A 20832-nucleotide genomic window follows, 5' to 3' on the forward strand; every position below is an offset into this window, starting at 1 on the left:
CAACCTTGTGATAAAAGCTTGCAGGAAAAAGCTGTCAAACATTTGATCAAGCAATTCAGCGATTAGTCTGTTACAGCACACTTTAGGCTGCTTAGTAGCTTGCCAACAGACTAGATATGTTTTCCACGAGACTTACAGTGGCGGATCCAGACCTTGAGCTAAGTGGGGGGCTCGGTTTGTTTTGCTTGCCCTACCGGCTTTTCTTCCTTCTGCGATTTTCTTTCCCCCTTTTACATTGGTTTCCACATTTTTGTTATACTTAAGCTTATAAGGTAGTTTTTTCTCCATACATGCTATATATTCTCCTTCTGCACATTTGCTATTTCTCTCCTCTACCCATTTGATCCGCAAGGTTTCCCCAGCGTTTCGTTGACTGAACTTTCCCTTTACAAACTTGCCAATCTCCATTTTTTTATTTTTATGCTCCTCTAGTCACCTTCGAATGTTGTCGGTCTGCCCCACATACAAGTGCCGAACATCTCCAGCCCTCTCAACATCTATAGTATAGACACCTTCAGCCTTGGGTGTTTTGTTAAGATCATCGGCGTAGGATGTCCAATTTTTTTTCATTAGATTTCCACATCTCCTGGAGGCCATCTGAGGGATGAAATTGTTGCGAAGAAATGATAAACTGATAACATTAAGTTTTGAGTGAATTCAATTCAGCCTAATCTCTAGGAGGTCTTTATTTATTGCCGAATTGTTTTGAATACGATCAGTAGCGCCAGACAACTAGTATGATTATTTTAGTGAATTCTGGGAGTTTCACCCAACTCAAGTCGGCCGAGCTTAGTGAAAATTGTAGAAATGCTGGGAAGATCTATTAATTTTTCTAAGTTAGTAAGAAATAACGAAAGCATCGCCACTGACTTACCTTGCTAAGAAAGGTGAGATCAATTTAGACCTGTCTGATACCTTGAAAATCACTCGACCTCTAAATAGTTTACCTATGAAGGACCGCTTTATAGAACAAGAGGGATTGGTTAGGGATAGGTATGATTAAAAGGTTTAATCGAAGTTTGGCGCCGTTCTTTAAACCGACGGCAGGATTGTTTGGGAAACCTCACCTATAGCTACTAAGTGTCAGAACTGAAAAAAAATTCCTAGGCTAAACTGGAAAACGCCAGGCCAGTTTAACACTAATTGTAATTATAATTTGCCCGCAATGAGACCAGGCAACTCGATCACAATCTACGGTTGCTCGTGACGGTAGATAACACTTTGTCTTGGAAATCGAGCAGTGTATAGTTTATGCACCTTAGACACTTTATTGCCCAGACAAGAAGAAGAAGAAGAAGAAGAAGAAGACTCGAGGTAAGAAATTGTTCCGAAGATTTCAGAAGACGTTTCGAAGTCTGCATACGAGCCAAGGGGCCCATCAGGCCGGAGCTTATCCCGGATTCTGTGGTATGAAGTGACTAGGAGTATTTCTCCTCCCCCCTGGATGGGATGCTAATCCATGGCAGGGTTACCCCCAGCATTACGCTGGCCGGTACTCATTTATTCACATGGGTGGAAATAGGCACTGTGAGAATAAAAGGCCTTTCCCAAGAACACAACACGATGTCCCCGACTAGGTCTCGAAAGGCTCGAACCCGGACCGCCCGATCTGGAGAGGATTGTATTAACCATGAGTCCACTGCGCCGCCCAAATCCGATGCTTTTAAAATCGGGCACCGTCATCTAAGTTTTTGATCCACAGGTGTGACTCATGACTGAAGCAGCGTCATAACTGTCGGTGCACGATTATGTAAAAAAAAAGGCGCTATATTTACCGAGAATTTATTTACCTTTATTCGCCGTTTATAAACGCGGCTGATCATTATGGTAATTAACTTGCAATACTAAAAATACCCCTTAACTACAGTGAGATTTGATTTATTAAAAAAAGATACAGTGGAATCCCAAATGTCTCGTACCTATTTCGGACCTTCCGATAACTCGACCTAAAGAATACTCCTCTCAGTCGCACACTGTAATTTTACCCCTGATTTCTCGAACCCTATTTTCCAAACTAATTTTCGTTTTCCTTGAAGGTCTGAAAAATTGGGATTCTATTGTATGTGAACTCACTGGTCGGTTGTTTTTTACCTTAGGTATGCTTTGGAAGCTATTTTTCACGTGGATTATGACTGGTTAACAGAGTAAGAGAGTTAATTCACCATATTGGCCCGCCCGGCTACTCCCAACCAAATCCCTCACAAGTTATCTTTAGGTCACTCCTTCATTCGGAAATCCTAGGATAGTCTAGAAAAAGCGAATCTCGTGACGCGGATTTTTCGGCTGGACGGTCCGAGTGGCTTTATGAGAATTTCGATACTCAGGAATACTGTGCGAAACTATTCACGCATCGCGCGTGGTATAGGTAGAAATTTCTGAGCTGAGGAAGAACTGGGTACCATGTCTAAAAATAACCTGAGAGGATCAGGCCTAAATGGAGGAATAAACTCTCTTAGACCTAATTCTAACTAGCGATATAACGACATAAACATGACGACATAAGGACGTTATGTCGTTATGTTTGCAATAAATAAATAAACAAATAAATATACTTAATTGGCCACTCGCCATTGGAACTTTTCAGGACCAATGTAAACAAACAATGATAAATAAATATTCAAATAAACATAACTAGCTTAAGAATCCCAACTGGCGGGAGGCAGACCAGTTGGCTATTTACAAGCGCAACCAAGAAGTTGAACTCGGGGCTACCGAGAACAACATCAACTGGCGGTCAGAACGGGATTTGAACCCGGGACCTACGGATTTCAAGTCCGGCGCTCTAACCACTCGGCCACGCTGCCTCCACGATGCAATGTGAACATCCTGACATAGTCACATAATTGCAACATAACAGCATTAACATAACGACATAAGGATAAAGAAAAGTCTTATCTTTTCCTTATGCTTTTACACCGATGTTCACATCGCCACATAAGCTATTTTGTTGTATAGCTGGCGTTTTTCCCGCTACAGTACGCCCATTTATTGGCTAGTTCATGGTCACATCACATCGAGCAATGAAACTGTTTCTCGCCAAATGCCATGAGCGGGCAACATCGCGAAAACTATGACGTCAAACGGACACAGTTCACTGTTACCCGCGAAATGTTGACCGCTGTTGCACGTCATTTGTTAATAAAGTGATTGTTTGTTTTCTACCGGTTTGACTCATTTGTTTTGCTATATAACAAATCACTTCATGACTGGTCCCTTGGGGAACAGTGAATTTTGTTTCCCTCGAATCTCATTGACATTCTCCGGAAGCAAACTTCACTGTTCCCCTCGGAAACAGTCATAAGTGTTAAATGTCGCTGTCATTATGCTGTCTATGTCGTTATGTCGCTAGTGTGAACTGGCCTTTACTATTTATCCTCTCTATCCTAATGAAACCTCATTCTCGTCCCCAAAGTCCGCGCCCCTCTTGGTCAGCACCAAGAAACGCTCACCAAGAGGAGCGCGGACTCTGGGGACGACAATGAATTACGCTAAGTAAAGTCCTCTTTAGTTATGCAGGATGGCCCCGGCTACAAAAGAACTGGTCAATGTTGTTTCCTTGTTTTTAAAATTTAAGAGCGACGCGGCCTCTTTCATTATTTTCAGGAATTTAAGAAGAAGGACCGGACACCAGAATCTATGTTTTTTCCTAAACTTCATTTAGGGTTACGCAGCTGAATGTAGTTTCTATGTCTAGTGTTATGACGTAAATGTTATGACTTTTTATGGAGAGACTAAAGGATTTAAACATCTCAAGACTAAAAATACACCTATGGATTTTTCACTGTGTTTGTAAATTTATCCAACCTAACATTGGATCGTAACCCTTCTTTCTATTATATATACTGCTCTATTCTGAAGACGCTGTAAGTTTTTAATGACAGCTTACCCCATACACTGCCCGTAATTGGTTGTAGTACCAAACAGTTGTATACGCATAACCCTAAGCCCAATCTAAGCTGAATAAGAAACATGTTCTCAACAGTAAAACAGAAACGTTCGTAGGAATGCTCTGATTCGAAAACTTTTTAAACCTTTGTACGATCTACTCTGTCCTCACTTGTCTGAGGGCTTAATCTGGCAATCAAGCCGACTCCTTTGTTACCCTAAGCTGTGAAACATCTGAGATGTCAGATGTTTTTGAAGTTATTCACTAGCTGCTCGAGACTATTAAAATTGTGGTGCCTCAGGCTATCGCACGTTTTTAGCTAAGTACCTAGTGACTTTGAGTGAACATACAGTCAAACCCCTATTAAGCAGCCAGCGATCAAAGTCCCGACGAGGATCGTTTCTGGGGTTTTTACCTCTATTAAGCGGCCACTATCCATTTCCCCGAGGGTGGCCGTTTCATAGGGGTTAAAGTGTACTCTATTTTTCCAAATTTTACGCTATTTAGAAGACAGGATCGATTGACAACGACATACTGAGCAGAAGCACGGCCAAAACGTTTTGCATGATTTACTATTTTCATTTACTTTACTTATAAATTGTATTTAATATTAATTGATGATCGATGTTATTAACGTGCCGAAATGTTTAGCCGAGAGGAAACATCCCTCTACTAATTGGGACACTTAATATAATTAAAAACCTACTAATGACCTAGTAAATGACTAATGACTACTTAACTGATTACCAATCGACTACCGAGCGTTTATTCATTGATTTCATTGGTGTCATCGATCAGTTACGTCTGGATCTCAGGGCAGGTGATGAATTATGTCGCAGAGTCGTTTTCATAACCTAAGGTCAGCTATCAGAGGAAAGCCACATTCACTTAGCAAGTCATACAAATCTCCCACAGTTATGTGGCGCTGCTTAGCAACGAAAGCCAGGGCAGCGTCAAGTGGATTCAGAGTACGGTTGTCAAGGAAACGAATCTCTTGTGGAGTGAGGCCCAGTGCCTCAGCAACCAATTTCCACTCTTCTCCACCTACGACACAAACACAAAATCAAACATTCATTCCTGTGATCTAGAATAAGTCACGAATACAAAAACGTTTCACTCCACTAAATGGTCTTTGTATTGGACATCTAAAACTGAGAAAACATCACCCATTTGTTTGAATTCGGACCATATTTGCTTTACTTTTCACCGTGAAAATGGCCAGGATATCTTCCTGTGGGACCAAATGAGATGATAAAAACACAAATTGCCATCTGTAGGAACTGTATTCACAAGATTCAGATAAATTACATTGCAGAGGTTACTATCAAACACCTGTTCTTCACAACTTACCACACAAATCAACTGTGAGGTCTCTTCTCTTGGAACCAGGGATATTCTGGACATCAAGGTGTTCAGACATCAGAGGACCTAAGGAAAAGAAAAGGGTATGATAAGAGAGAGAAAGAAAAGGGGGGGGGGGGGTGTTTCCTGGGCGCACGGACGTAGGGTCCCAGTGTAAACCATATCACACAATCTTCTCCCCCACCCCAAAGACACGGCGGGTAGATCCCCTAGTGATGAACAAATAGTTGAAGGTGGTACTGCATGCAACCTCTGAGTACGTTATCAGATTATATCGAGATTGGTTATTGACAAACAGCGGAAATTCTGTCTTTGAGATCATACTTAATTTGAAATGCTTCTAAAGTACAATTTAATAAACAAGTCATTATAACAATTTAAACTTATCAAACGTCAAAGCACTACAACCCACAAACGTATCTCCATTGGCCCAGTGTTAACTGCGATGATCATGAGGTAAAAACCCAAATATAAAAGCCCTTGATTTTCGGCATCAGGCTGAAATGGTTCTTAAATAATGGATGTCTATAGGGAAGCAAGCAAGGCTTTCACGCGGGATGCTTTGGTCGATGTGCTAATGCCGTTAACTTTGAATAGCTATCTGCGTAGAAATAAATCCAAACGGAATTGCTAACATTCAGTTTTGCAGTTGTACTTTCATCAATAAAAAGATAACAGAGTGTTATTCGCCTTCAAATTCGTACATATTTGATAGTAAGAGTATAGATATCGTCGACATTGTTACTAATGTGTCAAAGTGACAGAAAACGCACCCTCCCCCCCCCCCCCCCCCCGCCCCCGGTTCGAATTTTCAATTTTCATGTAGCTTCAAATTATTCACTGTGGAAAAGAAATACACTGAAATCGGCTTCCCTGGCTTTGTTTATGGTTTAAGTAGTGTTAGTAGTAAAGTCGAACTAAAGCGATTTCAGGAAGTTTTGGCTTCATTGTTTTCCGGTGTTTTTGACCCAGCTTTTGACGGACAGCGATGAGAAATATTGGTTTGCTTGCTGGCTATCAAACATGTTCTTATATAATGGTGGAACCTGGAGGCAATGGGAGCTTTTCAAGCAAATCTATGGCTATTTTCCGCCTTCGGTAAATTCGTTGGACTTCGCGATGGGTCGCGATGAAAAATGTCCGTGAGATTTGCGAGCTTAAAAATTCCCACTCGGTCGGGGATGTAGGAAAGCCATGGTTGGGGCAGCTATCGAACATGCTCTTGGTGAAATCTCGGGTCGATGGGAGCTTTTGACGCAAATTTATGGTTAAAATAATATGTTCCTTCGACCCCGACATGAATTCAACTTCGCATACCTCCACGCAAAACAAACACAAAGACCGCGTGGTCCAGCGGGATACGGGTTAATTTGCATATGTGACTACGAAGAAAAAAAAAGAAAAGAAACTCGGCCGAAACTTTGACGTGGCTTGCCTCAGGCATCCCGCGTAATCAGGCAAAACCGGTTCTTAAACAGGTTCTTATTAACAGGGTAAAATAAATTATTTCTGTAGGTGGTGTATCTACTTAAAAATTATTGCAATCCTGAATAATAAAATAATAACATTGTCACCGTTTAGCTCTAAATAGCATTACAGTGAAACCTGTATTAAGCGGACCCCATATTAAGCGGACACCAGCTTGAGTACCAAAATTTTCTACCCACATTTACTGTAAAATAAACCTGCATTCAGCGAACACCTCTGTTAAGCGGACGCGGACACCGATATTAAGCCATTTTGTTGCACAAAACCTGCAATAAGCGGACACTTCAAGAGGTTTTTACTTCTAAAAGCTCGGCTCAGACTCTGTTAACATTGTTCTGCGATGTTGTTTTAAAGCTAAGTAGATTATTCCAGATTGATGCATTGGCTGACTGGGCATTGTGCTACGAGCAGTCTTTGATCTTACACTGTGTTACACTGACTTACAAAAAGGTTAATAATTAACTATTATTGCACAACATATAAGAACCTGTATGAGTCCCAAAGGTGTCTGCTTAATACAGGTTTCACTGTAGTTTGGTTGATCAGATACTGTGTTACACTGATCTTACATTGATCTTACACTGTGTTACACTGTGTTACACTGACAAACAAAAGGGTTAATAATTAACTATTATTGCACAATATATAAGAACCTATATGAGTCCCAAGGGTGTCTGCTTAATATAGGTTTCACTGTAGTTTGGTTGCACGGATTTAGTTGTTGTATTATACTATATGTATCCAACGGCTCCAAACTGACACTAGAGTATGCACCAGTATTTTTTGATCTTGTCTTCATCTTATATAAGAACCTTTTCTTTAGGTGGTTCATATAACGTATACAAGCCAAGTGGCCCATCAAGCCAGAGCTTATCCCAGTTTCTGTAGCATGAAGCGACTAGGAGTATTTCTACCCCACCCCCCTCCCCCCCCCCCCCCCCCTAGATGGGATGCTAGTCCATCACAGGGTTACCCCTGCCACTAAATTCGCCGATTCCCATTTGTTCCCCTGGGTGGAGAGAGGCAATGTGAGAGTAAAGCGTCTTGCCCAAGAACACAACAGAACGGCTTGAACCCAAACTGCTTGATCCGGAGTCGACCGCACTAACTATGAGGACACCGCGCCTCCACATATATGTATGGTGTTAATTTGGCCAAATTGTAACCTGCAGGTTTTAAGTATGCAGTTTCTTGCATGTGGGTTTCCACCTTACCAATATCGTTACAAGCTGCATTTTGCAGGATAGTGTTATGACTGTTAGTTCCCACAGCAGCGTATTTACTGCCAACAATTCAGAATACAAACAACCATAGAAGGGAAATACCAGTAGTTAATAACATGATATTTCAATGTCAGACTCACCAGTGGTGCCAGCTGCTGCAATCTCTCTCAAATGTTCGAGCACATCAAGCCTGTTTGAATCTTTAGCTGTCCTTGCTAGACAACGTATCAATTGCTTGGTTTCAGGTTCTGGCTCTTTCAGCGAGGCTTGGTCCGGCTGCAGAGTCTGTTGCAGTTGACGAACAACTTCTCTGGCATCAGACGTCTGGCACAAAAGGGATTCTTGAACCTCACAAGGAAGGGCGATTGCTTTGCTTCCTATGAATGAAGGATAGCTCACAAAAATTAGATCTTTCTATATTAGCTTTTCAGATGAAAGGATTCAGAGTTGATTATGTCACATATTTCAAGTTGACATACTACAGTAGCACACAAAAGTTAAGTAGTTTGGTCCTCCTGATCCAATTTGCAGAGGAAAGAATCCTTAAGAAGTATAAGCTGGAAGCTTTAAAAGCTGTCTTCACGAACGTATGAACATATACCGGCCCTTACAACACATATTTACACTAACAGAAGTGTTGAATGTATTTTTGAAGGGTGGCCCATTCAGCTCAAAGGCTCGGTTATCCAAGGGGCCCTTTACCTGACCAATACATAAATAGGTTATAACGTACCATACTGAGAAGCTAGAATGAAAATATATTTTTCACACTTTTTAATATTTCTTCAAGTTGAAAGGAAATCACAGCTACGATAGATATCTGATGTTGACTGTCATAGATTTGCACGATTTTATTTCTCCGTTTTCTTCTTAGGTTTAGTTTTGATTGAGAGTATACAGTGTTCAATTACTTTTCCAAACACCTGGAAGTTCTGCAAAAATACTCCGCTGCTTGTCGTATTTCTCCTCTCTGTGTTTGGTAATGTAACACTACATGAACATGGTCTCTTGTGTTTGATATAATACCTTTAAAAGCTACACTAAAAAGCATCTTCACTAAAATGGTCTTTACTGGGTGGAAGAAAGTCTAATATCGTTGGTTAGATTTGGAACAACTGTACATAGTTAACTTTCAGTTGCACGGTTCTTTGCTTCATTACAGAAGGAATTAAATGAACGTGGAAAGTGGTTCAATGCTTCCATCTTTAGTTGAGGCATTTATATCCTGATCGCTATCAAACTAGGTTACCTTGCACATTGGCCAAATTTGCTCCATTATGCTTATCAACTGTCAGCTGTGGTAAAAACAACAACAGAAAACGGGAAAATTGCATTCCGGCCTTATTACACATTATTACTCACTTAGTAACCAATGAATACATATGGAGGTAAAACATGCACTTAGGACCTACCTTTAAACGATAAAACTGTTTTATATGCAATGATAACATACCATAAAATTATTATTAACGTTGTACTTTAATCTCTAGAACTTTTGCATGAAAACATGAAAACAACTGTGATACAATCATGATAGTGTTTCGGGCCATTTACCTGATTTCGTGGAGGGGCAAACCATGGTGCAAACTGCTTGATGTCAACTCTGGTGCTCTGTGCAGCAGCTGATTTGGTGCAACAGACGACCTTCTCGACATCACACAACTGAGTCTCAGACCAGAAGTGAAGGCATTCCTCTTGCCTGCAACCTTGTGTAGCATGTATTCGACAGAACCTAACCGCACCTCCTTGACAACAGACTGGGCAGATGAAGCTGACTTCATATTTTATATTCTTCAGCCAACAAAACTCATTTCGAATGAACTCGAGCATCAATTCCAGCTGCCTACGCACTGCATGAGCACAGGTCACCTCACATATGTCATAGCTGACATCAGCAGAACAAGAGAGATTTGATTGTAGACTGTTTACCAAGTCTTGAGTCGTCCCTTGGTGAACAACAACTTCAATGGAAGATGAATGGCACAGAAGGATTACGGAGCAGTCTTCCTTTTGAGAGGTGTAAAATCTGGCGAAACTGTGGTACAGTTGAGGCTTTCCTTGTTCTTCTTGATCCCACTGAAAGAACTGCAGCACAAGTCGGGGAAACAAGCCAGGCGGAACTTGACCAGATTCAAATTTAAGGAATAGTGGGGGAATATGAGCTGATGCAACCAAGCTCATTATGCCCTCGGGTGGATGTGACATCAACATGGACGGTACCAGATACTGCTTGCTACATGAAGCATCAGATGAAGGCCAAGAACAAACCAAGCTAAATTTCTCCATGATTGTGATAAGACTTTCAGGGGTTTCTTTGTCGACAAACAGATCAGTCCAAACATGTTGTAAAAGTCTTTCCTCCAGGATCCCTTCATTCTGAAGTTTCTCCCAAAGTGGTTCAAAGCTACTCTCTTTAGGGTCATAAGGCCTGACGGTTATCACCATTTTGAACACGTCAATCAACCATTGTGGGTCCAAGACCACCAATTTATCCAGCTCTGGAGTGTCACTGAAGTGAATCAAAATTCTTTTGTCATGCAAAAAGTTCAGTACCGTCTGGAATTCTTGATCATCAAATATATTGCATGCTTCAGATGCGACTGTTTTCGCTGCGTCACGGCCTATCCATTTGTTGCCACCTTCTTTAATGACCTGGAGTTCCTTCTCATATTTTAACCATTTGATTGGAATGGCTTCCTTCATTTGAGGCAGTGCTTTAGAGACAGCAAGTACTTTTTGACGCAGGCGCACCACCTCTGGACACTCGTGACCATGACCCGACATACTGTTATCCACAACGAAGAAATCACGCAGGTGGATTTTGTATGGTTTGGTCCGCAGGGACCCAAATAACTCCCTGGCTAGTGTAGTTGGATCAGACTGGCTTTCGTAAGGTGTATCAGCATGGGTACACACTAACAAAACTGCAGGAAGTTTCTCTGGTGATACCTCAGATTCAACATTTTCTTGAACACTTTCTTCTTGACTGGCCAGAGAAGCAATCGAAGACATCCAAAAATCCAAATAATCAAAGTTAGTTTTCAAACCAAAACTGTCTAGTAATTTCCTGTACATTCCTTGCTTCACAACAGGTTTCGCCTTTTCACTGGGATTTTGGCTGAGGTCATATACCAGAAGATAGACTGCTCTTGGAGTGAGAAATAGTGGGTGTGTTGTATAGTAAACTGTTTGCCCAGCAAAATCCCACAGAACGGAATGTACATCTTCTTCGTCTTCCACTTTACTGTCATTTTCCAGTCTCTTTATAATCTCGGTTTGTATATCTTTCGGTATGCTGTCATCTTGTTCAGGGTATCTGCATGCCTGACCAGATTCTGGATCGTTTGACATCTCATCAGATCTGTCTTTTTGTCTTCCTGTGTTCGGTAAAGGTACTGGAGTGGCGGCATCAGGAGAACCAGTTGGACCTGCAAGGACTTTGTCAACCACAGGGATGTTTCTAGACTGTTTGGTCCCGGGACTGGGAGCCATTTCTTCCTCCTTCAACCTTTGAACAGTTGCTCGTGCTGCATGATAATCATAGGAAATGAACGTCTCCGAATTTCTTTCTTGATCCTTGTCCCCTATCTTCCAAATCTCAGTTGACACTTTGAAATGAGAAGGATCAACATCTATCCCGACAGTGCTCTCTTCATCTGGGTTGAAAGGTTCTCCCCTGAGTGACTTCTTTAAGCTGGTCTTTCCTGACCTGTCTTGTCCAACTAACATGACTGGCACTCTTTTGTCACAAGTCATTCCTTCAGCAAGGGCCCTTTTGTAGGCCTCCAAAGCCAAACGTCCTCGCACAGTAATCTCTGGAGGTATTACTGTGGAAATAAAGGGTGCCACATAAGGTGAACGACCTCAGTCAATAACAAGGAAAGGATTCTACTTATCTTTAGAAGATCTACCTAGCCTAACGGAAAGAACTGCTTTTAAAATCGTTATGTGTACGCCTATGGCCTTCTAATTCCGCGTCTGCTAAATGAGCGGAACGCAGCAGCTGTAGTTTCAGAATATTTTTACTTAAAACAGAGCTCTTTTCTTTTCCCACACTTGTGACATAATGGAGAGTACATCTTTCTCATTTCACCACCGAGCTTAAAATGTTCCATCTTTCTTCATTTCTAGAAATTGCTTCGGTTCAACTATCCTCGGACACTCGACATTTTTTCTTCGTTTCACGTTCGATGGTGACATGATAACCATTTTATCTTTCTTGTCCCAATACCGAAACTAAAATTTTGCCTTCTCCTCCACTTACCGAGCAGGAAAGTGTTAACTATAAATAAACATAATTATTGATTGATAGCAACAAGAGATAATCAAGGTAAGAGAGTGAATCCCCCATATAGGCCTTCTAACCAAAGTAATCCCTCTTAAGTTATTTTTAGACATGGTGCCCAGTTTTTCCGAGGATGTTACTCGCGCAATGCGTGGACAGCCGAAGCGACTTTTTTCTCGAAACTACCCGAGACCAAATGGTGGGAACGTCATTTCATATGTTTTGGTTTCGTTTCATACCAGAAATGTTTTCTGTACTATCAGCCGCCTTTTTGCTCGGCCGGGATTTCGTTTGTTTTGTGCTCGTTTGCCTGTTCATTATTTTGCGGTTTATTCGGTTTTAGGGAGTTTAAATTAAGCTGAACTTTAACGGCAACGGCAACGGCAACGGGTACAATGGCTGTGTAAGCGTGCGTTATAATTCATTGTTCATTTTTTGCCGTTGTTTACAAAAGGTCACAAAACAACGTGAAATAGCCATATTCCGCATATTCGACAGAACGTGAACTATATGACGGTCAATATTTAAATTTTTTATCGAACTTTGAAGCTGTCTTACGTATTCTGTTTGGGATATTTCTGACAGTATAGACAAACTATATAAGTATTAAGTCATTTTTTAATCGACGTTGCCTTTGGCGTTGTTGCCGTTGCTACTTAAACTGCCTTTTGCTGCTTGGGCGGCGAGCGTCTGCCTGCACTTTCGACCATCTGTTTGTTCGGTTGCCTAGCTTGTGTTTGGGCGTTTGTTTGCTTTGCACGCGTTTGTCTAAACATTTCTCTGCCGTTCATTCAGTTATTACTGTTTGAGCAGGAGACATCCGTCTATTATTTAAACTCCTATCAAAGTATAGAAATGTATTAAAACTCATCTTTTGAAGAAAACTTACTATTCTTAGCGATTTTTACTTTCTACTACTTTCTTAAATGCACATTTTTAATTATTAAGATTAGTACAGCTCATTTTGGCGAATTGTACAGCGCCTAGAGGAGGCATGGATAGGCGCTATATAAATATTTATTTATTATTATTATTAAGAGTGCCTGCCTGTAAGAATCAGACAAATTCTTAATTTCGCGGCAAGGGTCGAAAATTCGATTTCGCTCATATTTTTATGGTAGATAGGCTAAGGCATGACAAAAACTACTGGATAGTTTTTTTGGCAAAATATCCTTTTATTTCAAAGAATTATGCAAATTACCAACTTCCGTTAAAATCGTCATTTGACGCACCATTTTATTAAGCAAGTTTAAGAGCCTCGCATGCAAAACCACATCATTCTTCCGTCTTTAAAACACTCAAATATTTTTGTGCAATGTTTAAATGTGTACTGGGTTGATTTAAGGGAATGTTGCGTTGTCTTTTTGGGTGCAAAATAATTAAATTTCGAAGACATGTATTTCATTTACTTAAAAGTACTTCGTGAAAATAATTAATTTTCACCATGTGCGAAACCTTCAAATAGATTAAGCTTCTGGTGGTTGATTCGCAGAAGGATGGTCTACAGATTCCTGTAAAAATTTCTTTGGGCAAATGATTGTGAGCGACGCGAGAGCTTTTCAAAGTACGTCAAAAACGCAAATATTTGACCATCTCGCGTCGCTCACAATCATTTGCCCAAAGAAATTTTTACAGGAATCTGTAGACCATCCTTCGGCGATTCAACCACCAGAAGATTAATCCATTTGAAGGTTTCGCACATAGTGAAAATTAATTATTTTCACGAAGTACTTTTAAGTAAAGGAAATACATGTCTTCGAAATTTAATTATTTTGCACCCAAAAAGACAACGCAACATTCCCTAAAATCAACCCAGTACACATTTAAACACTGCACAAAAATATTTGAGTGTTTTTAAGACGGAAGAATGATGTGGTTTTGCATGCGAGGCTCTCAAACTTGTTTAATAAAATGGTGCGTCAAATGGCGATTTTAACGGAATTTGGTAATTTGCATAATTCTTTGAAATAAAAGGACATTTTGCCAAAAAAACTATCCAGTAGTTTTTGTCATGCCCTAGCCTATCTACCATGAAAATATGAGCGAAATCGAATTTTCGACCGTTGCCGAGTTATTTTCCATTTTTATGGACAGGGACTCTTAAAACACACCGAGAGCCGAGGCTCCTTAGCTTGTAATCAAAATATCAGAGAAGATATTGTTGACCGGCTGGGAAAGCTTCCATCCAAGGAACAACAGCTTTCGAGAACACAACACTTTATTCTCAGCTGACATGCAGCCATGTTCGTTTTACACACAATACGGCCCATGCGGAATACCGCTGACCCCTATGATACGACGACAGAATTATCTCCTATCAACAATATCTCCACAGCGTTGGAGGTTTTCCTTTGCTTTGAAACGAAACGAAACGAAACATAGACAGATCCTCCACGAAAACATCCACGCAACGCGCGAGTAATATCCGCGGAAGGACTGTGTACAATGTCTAAAAATAACTTAAGAGGGATTACCTTGGGTATAAGGCCTATGCGTGGGATTCACTCTCTTACCTTGATAATCTCTTGATAGTAATTATTACAATCTAGTGACAGAAGTTTATCTTCTGCTAGTACTGAAGGAAATACGTCGCTTGGGCAAAAACATGTACGTATCGAGTTATCTCAATGAAAATTGCCATGATAAAAATACAATTTACAATTTAACCTCCCTGTGCGAACACCTTCCATAAGCGACCACTTCTCACAAACGCCAAAATCTTGCTTGTCAAATCACTATAGTTGGAACTCCATGAACGCGACCACCTCTTGTGACTTGACCGTAACCTCTTTTGGGGCTGACGGTTTGAAATTTTCTATTGTTTTTAACCTCTGGTACGACCGACAGTCAGCCGATAGACAGCCAACAGTCGGCCAACAGTTTTTTCGGAACCTGTTTTTCACAATTGGCTGGGTGATTGGGTAACAAGACGCCTTATAAACCTGATAAGATCATAAGGTTTGTTCTTACATGAAAATATCCGCTAGCTATTCGCGAGGGACTTCTGATTCATTTAAACGCTGCCGGTATTACAGCTTGGAAAATGCACTGGACGCACCGAAATTTCCTCAAATTACTAGATGTGCTCTTGTATTATAATACATTTTGGGTTTGAAATTAAAGGACTACAGGCTTTGATCCAAAATTTAGATCCCCAGTTTTCTGACCTCTTGTAAGTGACGGCTTGGCATTTGGTGTGGTTGCTTAAGGGAGGTTCGACCGTTTTGATTTCAATTTTTTTATCTATTGAAGTTATATTTACTACTAACTGGGCTGTTCCAGTTCTTGGAGAATAGTTGTTACCCAACGTTTGGTGTCAAAATTGTTCTGTGCGTTGCTTCCCTTTATGAATGCATGTTCCTGGTAAATGAGGAAAAGGAAATAGAGTAAATGAGTTAGTTATAATGGAGGAAGGGCTGGAATAAAATCAGCATTTTTTCTTAAGTTGGGGTTTAGTGATCTAGTGAATAATGTTACCTCCAGCCCACCACCCAGGAAACTCAGAGATACATGAGATATCTCAGTTCCTTCACTAATGTTTCCTTTACAAGGTTCTTAACTTAACTGTCCTTGGGAGGGGTTGTTTCAAGTCTCGACAACAACCTTGCCGGCGATTAATGTCTAGCTTAGTTTCGAAATATACTCACCAAAAGTAAGGCACGCCTCGGTATTTCACGATAATCCTTCCTTAAGCTACAGGTCAAGTTAATAAAAGAACAGTTTATTATATCCTCAAGTTTGCCATCCATCTCTTCCTTACTGTTATTCCTTCATTATCACGAGGTTCCTATTTGAATTTTTCATTACAAACAAAGTTAAAAGCACTCAAACTTCATATTAGTAGATAGCCTTGAAATCAGTAACTAGGAAGATCACATAGGACAGATGTTTACTTATCACAGGGAGGTCTGAAATGTAGTGTTTCTACAAGGTAAGGTTGTTACAAATGACTGACTGTTTGCATGCTTACAAAATGTCAGTACTTTATGTCTGGAATAAATCGGCTGCTACGTTCTAATATTTTTCGGTACTTTAAATTCTCAGTGCAAACACTTGCGTGGTATTTGTAGATATCAAGAGCACAATGGAATAGCACCAGAGATAAAGAACGCTAGACTTAAAACATACCATCGAGCAACAATATCTCTAAATTCATCCGAGTATGGCCCATCAGCAGGGAGACTAAGTTGATCATTGTCCTGGCGTGTTGCGAGTTCTATCTTTAGAAAAGGGGACAACGTAATATTAAATCAAAATGTTTCTCATAAGTTTTATTAGTTGTCAGCATACCATGAAGATCTGAAGGAAACACAAGCAAACATCAAAAGATAAGAGTGCTCTCCTTTACGCAAGTAGAACTTTAGGCAAGTATGGTAAAGTTTTGGTAGGGATGGCCAGCGCTGTGGTGCGAGTGCTTGCCTCTCACCTATGTGACCCGGATTAGATTCCTGCGCCGTACGTGGGTTGCGTTTGCTTTAATGGTTCTCGCGAGTGTTTTTCTCCGTGTTCTCCGGTTTTCCTTCCTCCACAAAATCAACACTCCAAATTCCAATTTCACCAAAATAGAGGTCACCCGCATGGAAACCAGCTAAGGCGGATGTGGCTTCCTCTCTAAATATCATAATTCATTCTATTTTATTTCTTGAAGCAGAACTGTTTTGGGTAATCAATCTGAACAAAATGGTGTTCAAGACAGAAAACCAGACATGTAGGAAGAGTATCGCAAATAAGAGCGATATTCTTCTGCAAGGGTTGGATGTGGTCTAACTGATGGCTGAGATTGTCAGAATTACAACTGTTAAACTGAGAGAAGAAGACGAGTTTCCAACTTTTAAAGATGAAACTCCAACACCTCCATCCCCACCCTCTTCCATGTTTCAGGTGTTTGTTGGTGTTGGGGGTGGAACGCAGCAGTGGTGGTGGACGTCGCAGTGGAGGTGGAGGTGGTGGTTGTAGTGGCAGTGGTTGTACGGGTGGTGGTTATCAGGAAGATAGCAATCCCGACAAAGCAAGTGCAACTGGTGCCCGGTTTGTGAAGCTCGATTTGGCGTAGAAATTTTCGTAGAGCTCTACGACTTTACGCTTTTGTCACCAGTCCCCTCCTATGTGCTGGAAAGATACATTACCTCCTACTTCACAGCTTTTATCGTAGTTAGGTATTGTTACTATGGTTACCTGCCTATTTCGTAAAATTTGATTTCAATTTGTAGCATATTCCTCCCATATATCTCATATATATTAAACTGTTATTACGGTTTACAGTGTTTAATCGTCTTCAATTTAAAATTCTGTATCGAGTTTACGCTCTACCATCTACGCTCGACGCTCTATGGTTCTGTGTACGGGCGTAGAGGCTTACAGTTATTGTAGCAAATGTTAAAGCGCACGGGTAATGTTTAGTGTTATTACGGTTTACAGTTTTTTAATAATCTTTTTAAAGTACAATTCTGTATTGAGTTAACCCTCTACGCTCTACGCTATATGTTCTACCATCTACATTCTACTCTCTACGTTCCAGCAGTTACTCTCTTCAATCTACGCTCTATGCTCTGCGATCTACCATCTACCCTTTAAGTCCATCTACGCTCTACGTTCTACCTACTCTCTTCGATCTACGCACTACGCCCTACGATCTACCATCTACCCTCTAAGCCCATCTACGCTCTACTCTCTATGTTCTACCAGCTACTCTCTTCGATCTACGCTCTACGTTATTGGAATTTTTTATTTTCCTTTTTTTAATTTTTTAGTTTTTTAACGAAGACTAGTGAGCAGCACAAAGGAAGACTTCTTGTAGTTGTAAGCTTTTTCGTTTATTTCGTTCCGTTTCGTTTCGTCTCTGTCTGAGACTTCTTCAGGGAATGATTTAAGCGTGCCTAATTTTAACCTCCCATGGAAGTGAATAACTGCTGAAACATGCTGTAAACGGACGTTACAATAAATGCCTTTATGCACATGTTATTGCGTGTTGTTATATTTCAATGGGCCATACGATTAGCGCTAACTATATGGCCCCAAAAATATCAAAAAAAAGTTAAAAAAAAAATCAAAAATTAAAAAATTGCAAAAAGACATTTTTGGTTTGGAAGGGTTCCAAAGAAATCCTATTAGAGTTTCTTAGTTGTCTCTATAGCAAAAACGATCGTATCAAACTTACGTACTATGTTATTCACGAAAGTAGTATTTCGTTTCAGGATTTATTTCTTTACAGAGATGCTAATTTTAGCACTCTGCAGTTTTCTACCTATCATAAGCCACTTAATAAGTATTTGTACATTCCCTTTGAGTCCTTTCATCCCGCGAGCAACAAGGGGGCCTTTATTAGACCCGAGCTTATGTACTATACTAGAAATAACTCCACTTTTTAAACCCTTTAGCGAAACGCGAGAAATTCTGGAAGCGCCTCCGGCTTTGTGGGTTTTTACTTCCTTTATTCAGGGAAGTTAAATACAGTAACAGAACTAAATGGCTTTCGCTAAAACGTAAATCCGCAACGGTAGAATGGTAGTCTTTAAATCTACATTTAACTGTAGTCATGCTAACTGATGTGAAGGACATTTTGTTATAGTGTACTCAAAAAGTGCGAATACTTAGGTCACGTGACTTTGAATGCTTAGTGGATGTTTTGCGACCACGTGGAGATGTTGTTTAATAGTTTTTAGGGTCGTAATTCGTCGTAGAGATTGCTGTTCATTTCAAGTTTGAATAAATGCTTTAACTCAGAACCACTAACATCAAGCTGGTTATTCAGAGACATTTACCAGACTGTATTGTCAGTTATAAATCTACTACTACTTTAGCACATCTATGTAAATAGTATGTTTTTTGGGGGCCATACAATTAGCGCTAATCGTATGGCCCCCAAAACATAACAACACGCAATAACATATGCACTAAGGCGTTTCTTGTAACGTCCGTTTACAGCATGTCTCAGCAGTTATTCACTTCCATGGGAAGATAAACTTACGCACAGTTATGTGCTATATATGCTGTTCAATGTTAGTGGTAATCATTCCCTGAAGAAGTCTCAGATAGAGACGAAACGCGTCAGAAATAAACGAAAAAGCTTACAACTACAAGAAGTTTTCCCTTGTGCTGCTCACCAGTCTTCTTTAAAAAATTTAAAAAAAAAAATTAAAAAAAGAGTAGAATGAAGATGGTAGAACATATAGCGTAGAACATAGACCATACAGGATTAAAATACTGTGAACCGTAATAACTCTTAAATAACACTTAAATATATATGAGCAGAAGCATATCACCTACTTCTAGGTGATAGGCTTCTGATATGAGATAATAAAGAAGGCCAATAAATTATAATTACAAATATTACAGTATCGCAGATGATCGAGAAACGCGCACTCGCAACCCAATATTTTTTATGACTCTATTGGTTTTTCAGGCCTCTAAGCTTGTGTAGAGAATAGTCAAAAATTCTTAAATTGATAAACTCGTAAATATGTAGAACGTAGAGCGTAGATGGTGGAATATGGAGTGTAAGAGCTTTAAGAGCGTAGCGCGTTGACCGTAGATGGAAGAACATATAGCGTAGTGCATAGTCAGGGTAAACTCAATACAGAATTGTAAATTGAAAACAATTATTAACACACTATAATCCGTAATAACCCTCAACATTTCCTACGCGATATAATATTTGCTACAATAACTATACGCCACTACACCTTTACGGTGTACGCATATCCAAAAGAAACAGAGCCTAAACATTCAAAATGCTACCGTAGAGTCGTAGAGCTCTAAGAAAATTTCTATGCCTAATCAAGCTTCATAAAATGGGTTGGGTATAAGCAAGTGAATTACTGAATTCTCACCATGGTCCGCCCTAGGATCCACATGTCTAAGATACTTTCTTGCAGCGTCGCATTACCGGAAAACCAAGGCTAAAAAGGAGAAAATAATTTAACATTAAGCCCTCCTTGAAAATTTTTATTTTCTAAAGTATATTGTCTGACAAATTAATACAGGTCTTGGAGTGTTAAGTTAAAAGCCTGTTCTAAAAGTTGAAAAATTAAACTAGACTTACCTGTAAGTTAAAGTTTGATTGGAATTCTATCGAGTCATCAAACTGCACCAAGGGATCACATGCCCACCCTACGGCATCCATCATACTGGCATTTGGCTATACCTTCCCATATATCTGTTGTGCTACTGACGTTACCGTCCCTACACAGTCCACTTTACTGCTTAGACTTTACTTTATGGTGACAAGACTTTCACATTTGGCTATAAATACCAGTGATGTGCCTACATCTAGCTATCTCATGTGATCCCTTGGTGCAGTTTGATGACTCGATAGAATTCCAATCAAACTTCCACTTACAGGTAAGTCTTGTTTAATTTTTCAATTCTCATCATCACTGCCCCACGAATCCCATGAGATTTCAGACTGTCACAGTAGGAATGAACAATGAATGATGATGTAGTTACAAGAATCAGTTTACTAACTGAAACATAGCACAACCAAACAGGTGTACATGACATTAAATAACATAACAAGTATCTTCTGTGCAATAAATATCACGAGGAAAGAAGCAGTGATTATGACCGATACAACCTAGTTACGACAATCT

The 20832-nt window shown here is 40.1% G+C and overlaps 1 protein-coding gene across 1 annotated transcript in view; it reads right to left on the minus strand.

The window, feature by feature from the left end:
* Positions 1 to 1770: 1770 nt before the first annotated feature.
* The window catches only part of LOC149112440 (uncharacterized), a 53801-nt gene continuing 34739 nt past the window's right edge, over positions 1771 to 20832 (minus strand). Inside the window, exons 9-17 of the mRNA XM_089290319.1 lie at positions 20074 to 20142; positions 16373 to 16464; positions 15892 to 15937; positions 15514 to 15604; positions 9514 to 11786; positions 9209 to 9254; positions 8100 to 8336; positions 5237 to 5314; positions 1771 to 4930 (exon numbers count right to left, since the gene is read on the minus strand). Of these exons, the coding sequence (XP_089146445.1) occupies positions 4734 to 4930; positions 5237 to 5314; positions 8100 to 8336; positions 9209 to 9254; positions 9514 to 11786; positions 15514 to 15604; positions 15892 to 15937; positions 16373 to 16464; positions 20074 to 20142 (3129 nt within the window). The 3' untranslated portion in view covers positions 1771 to 4733. The remainder of the gene's footprint in view (positions 4931 to 5236; positions 5315 to 8099; positions 8337 to 9208; positions 9255 to 9513; positions 11787 to 15513; positions 15605 to 15891; positions 15938 to 16372; positions 16465 to 20073; positions 20143 to 20832) is intronic.

Source organism: Orbicella faveolata, unplaced genomic scaffold, assembly GCF_042242905.1.
Source record: "Orbicella faveolata isolate gen_17 unplaced genomic scaffold, um_ofav_v1 contig_2, whole genome shotgun sequence".
In the NCBI taxonomy this organism is placed as follows: Eukaryota; Metazoa; Cnidaria; class Anthozoa; order Scleractinia; family Merulinidae; genus Orbicella; species Orbicella faveolata.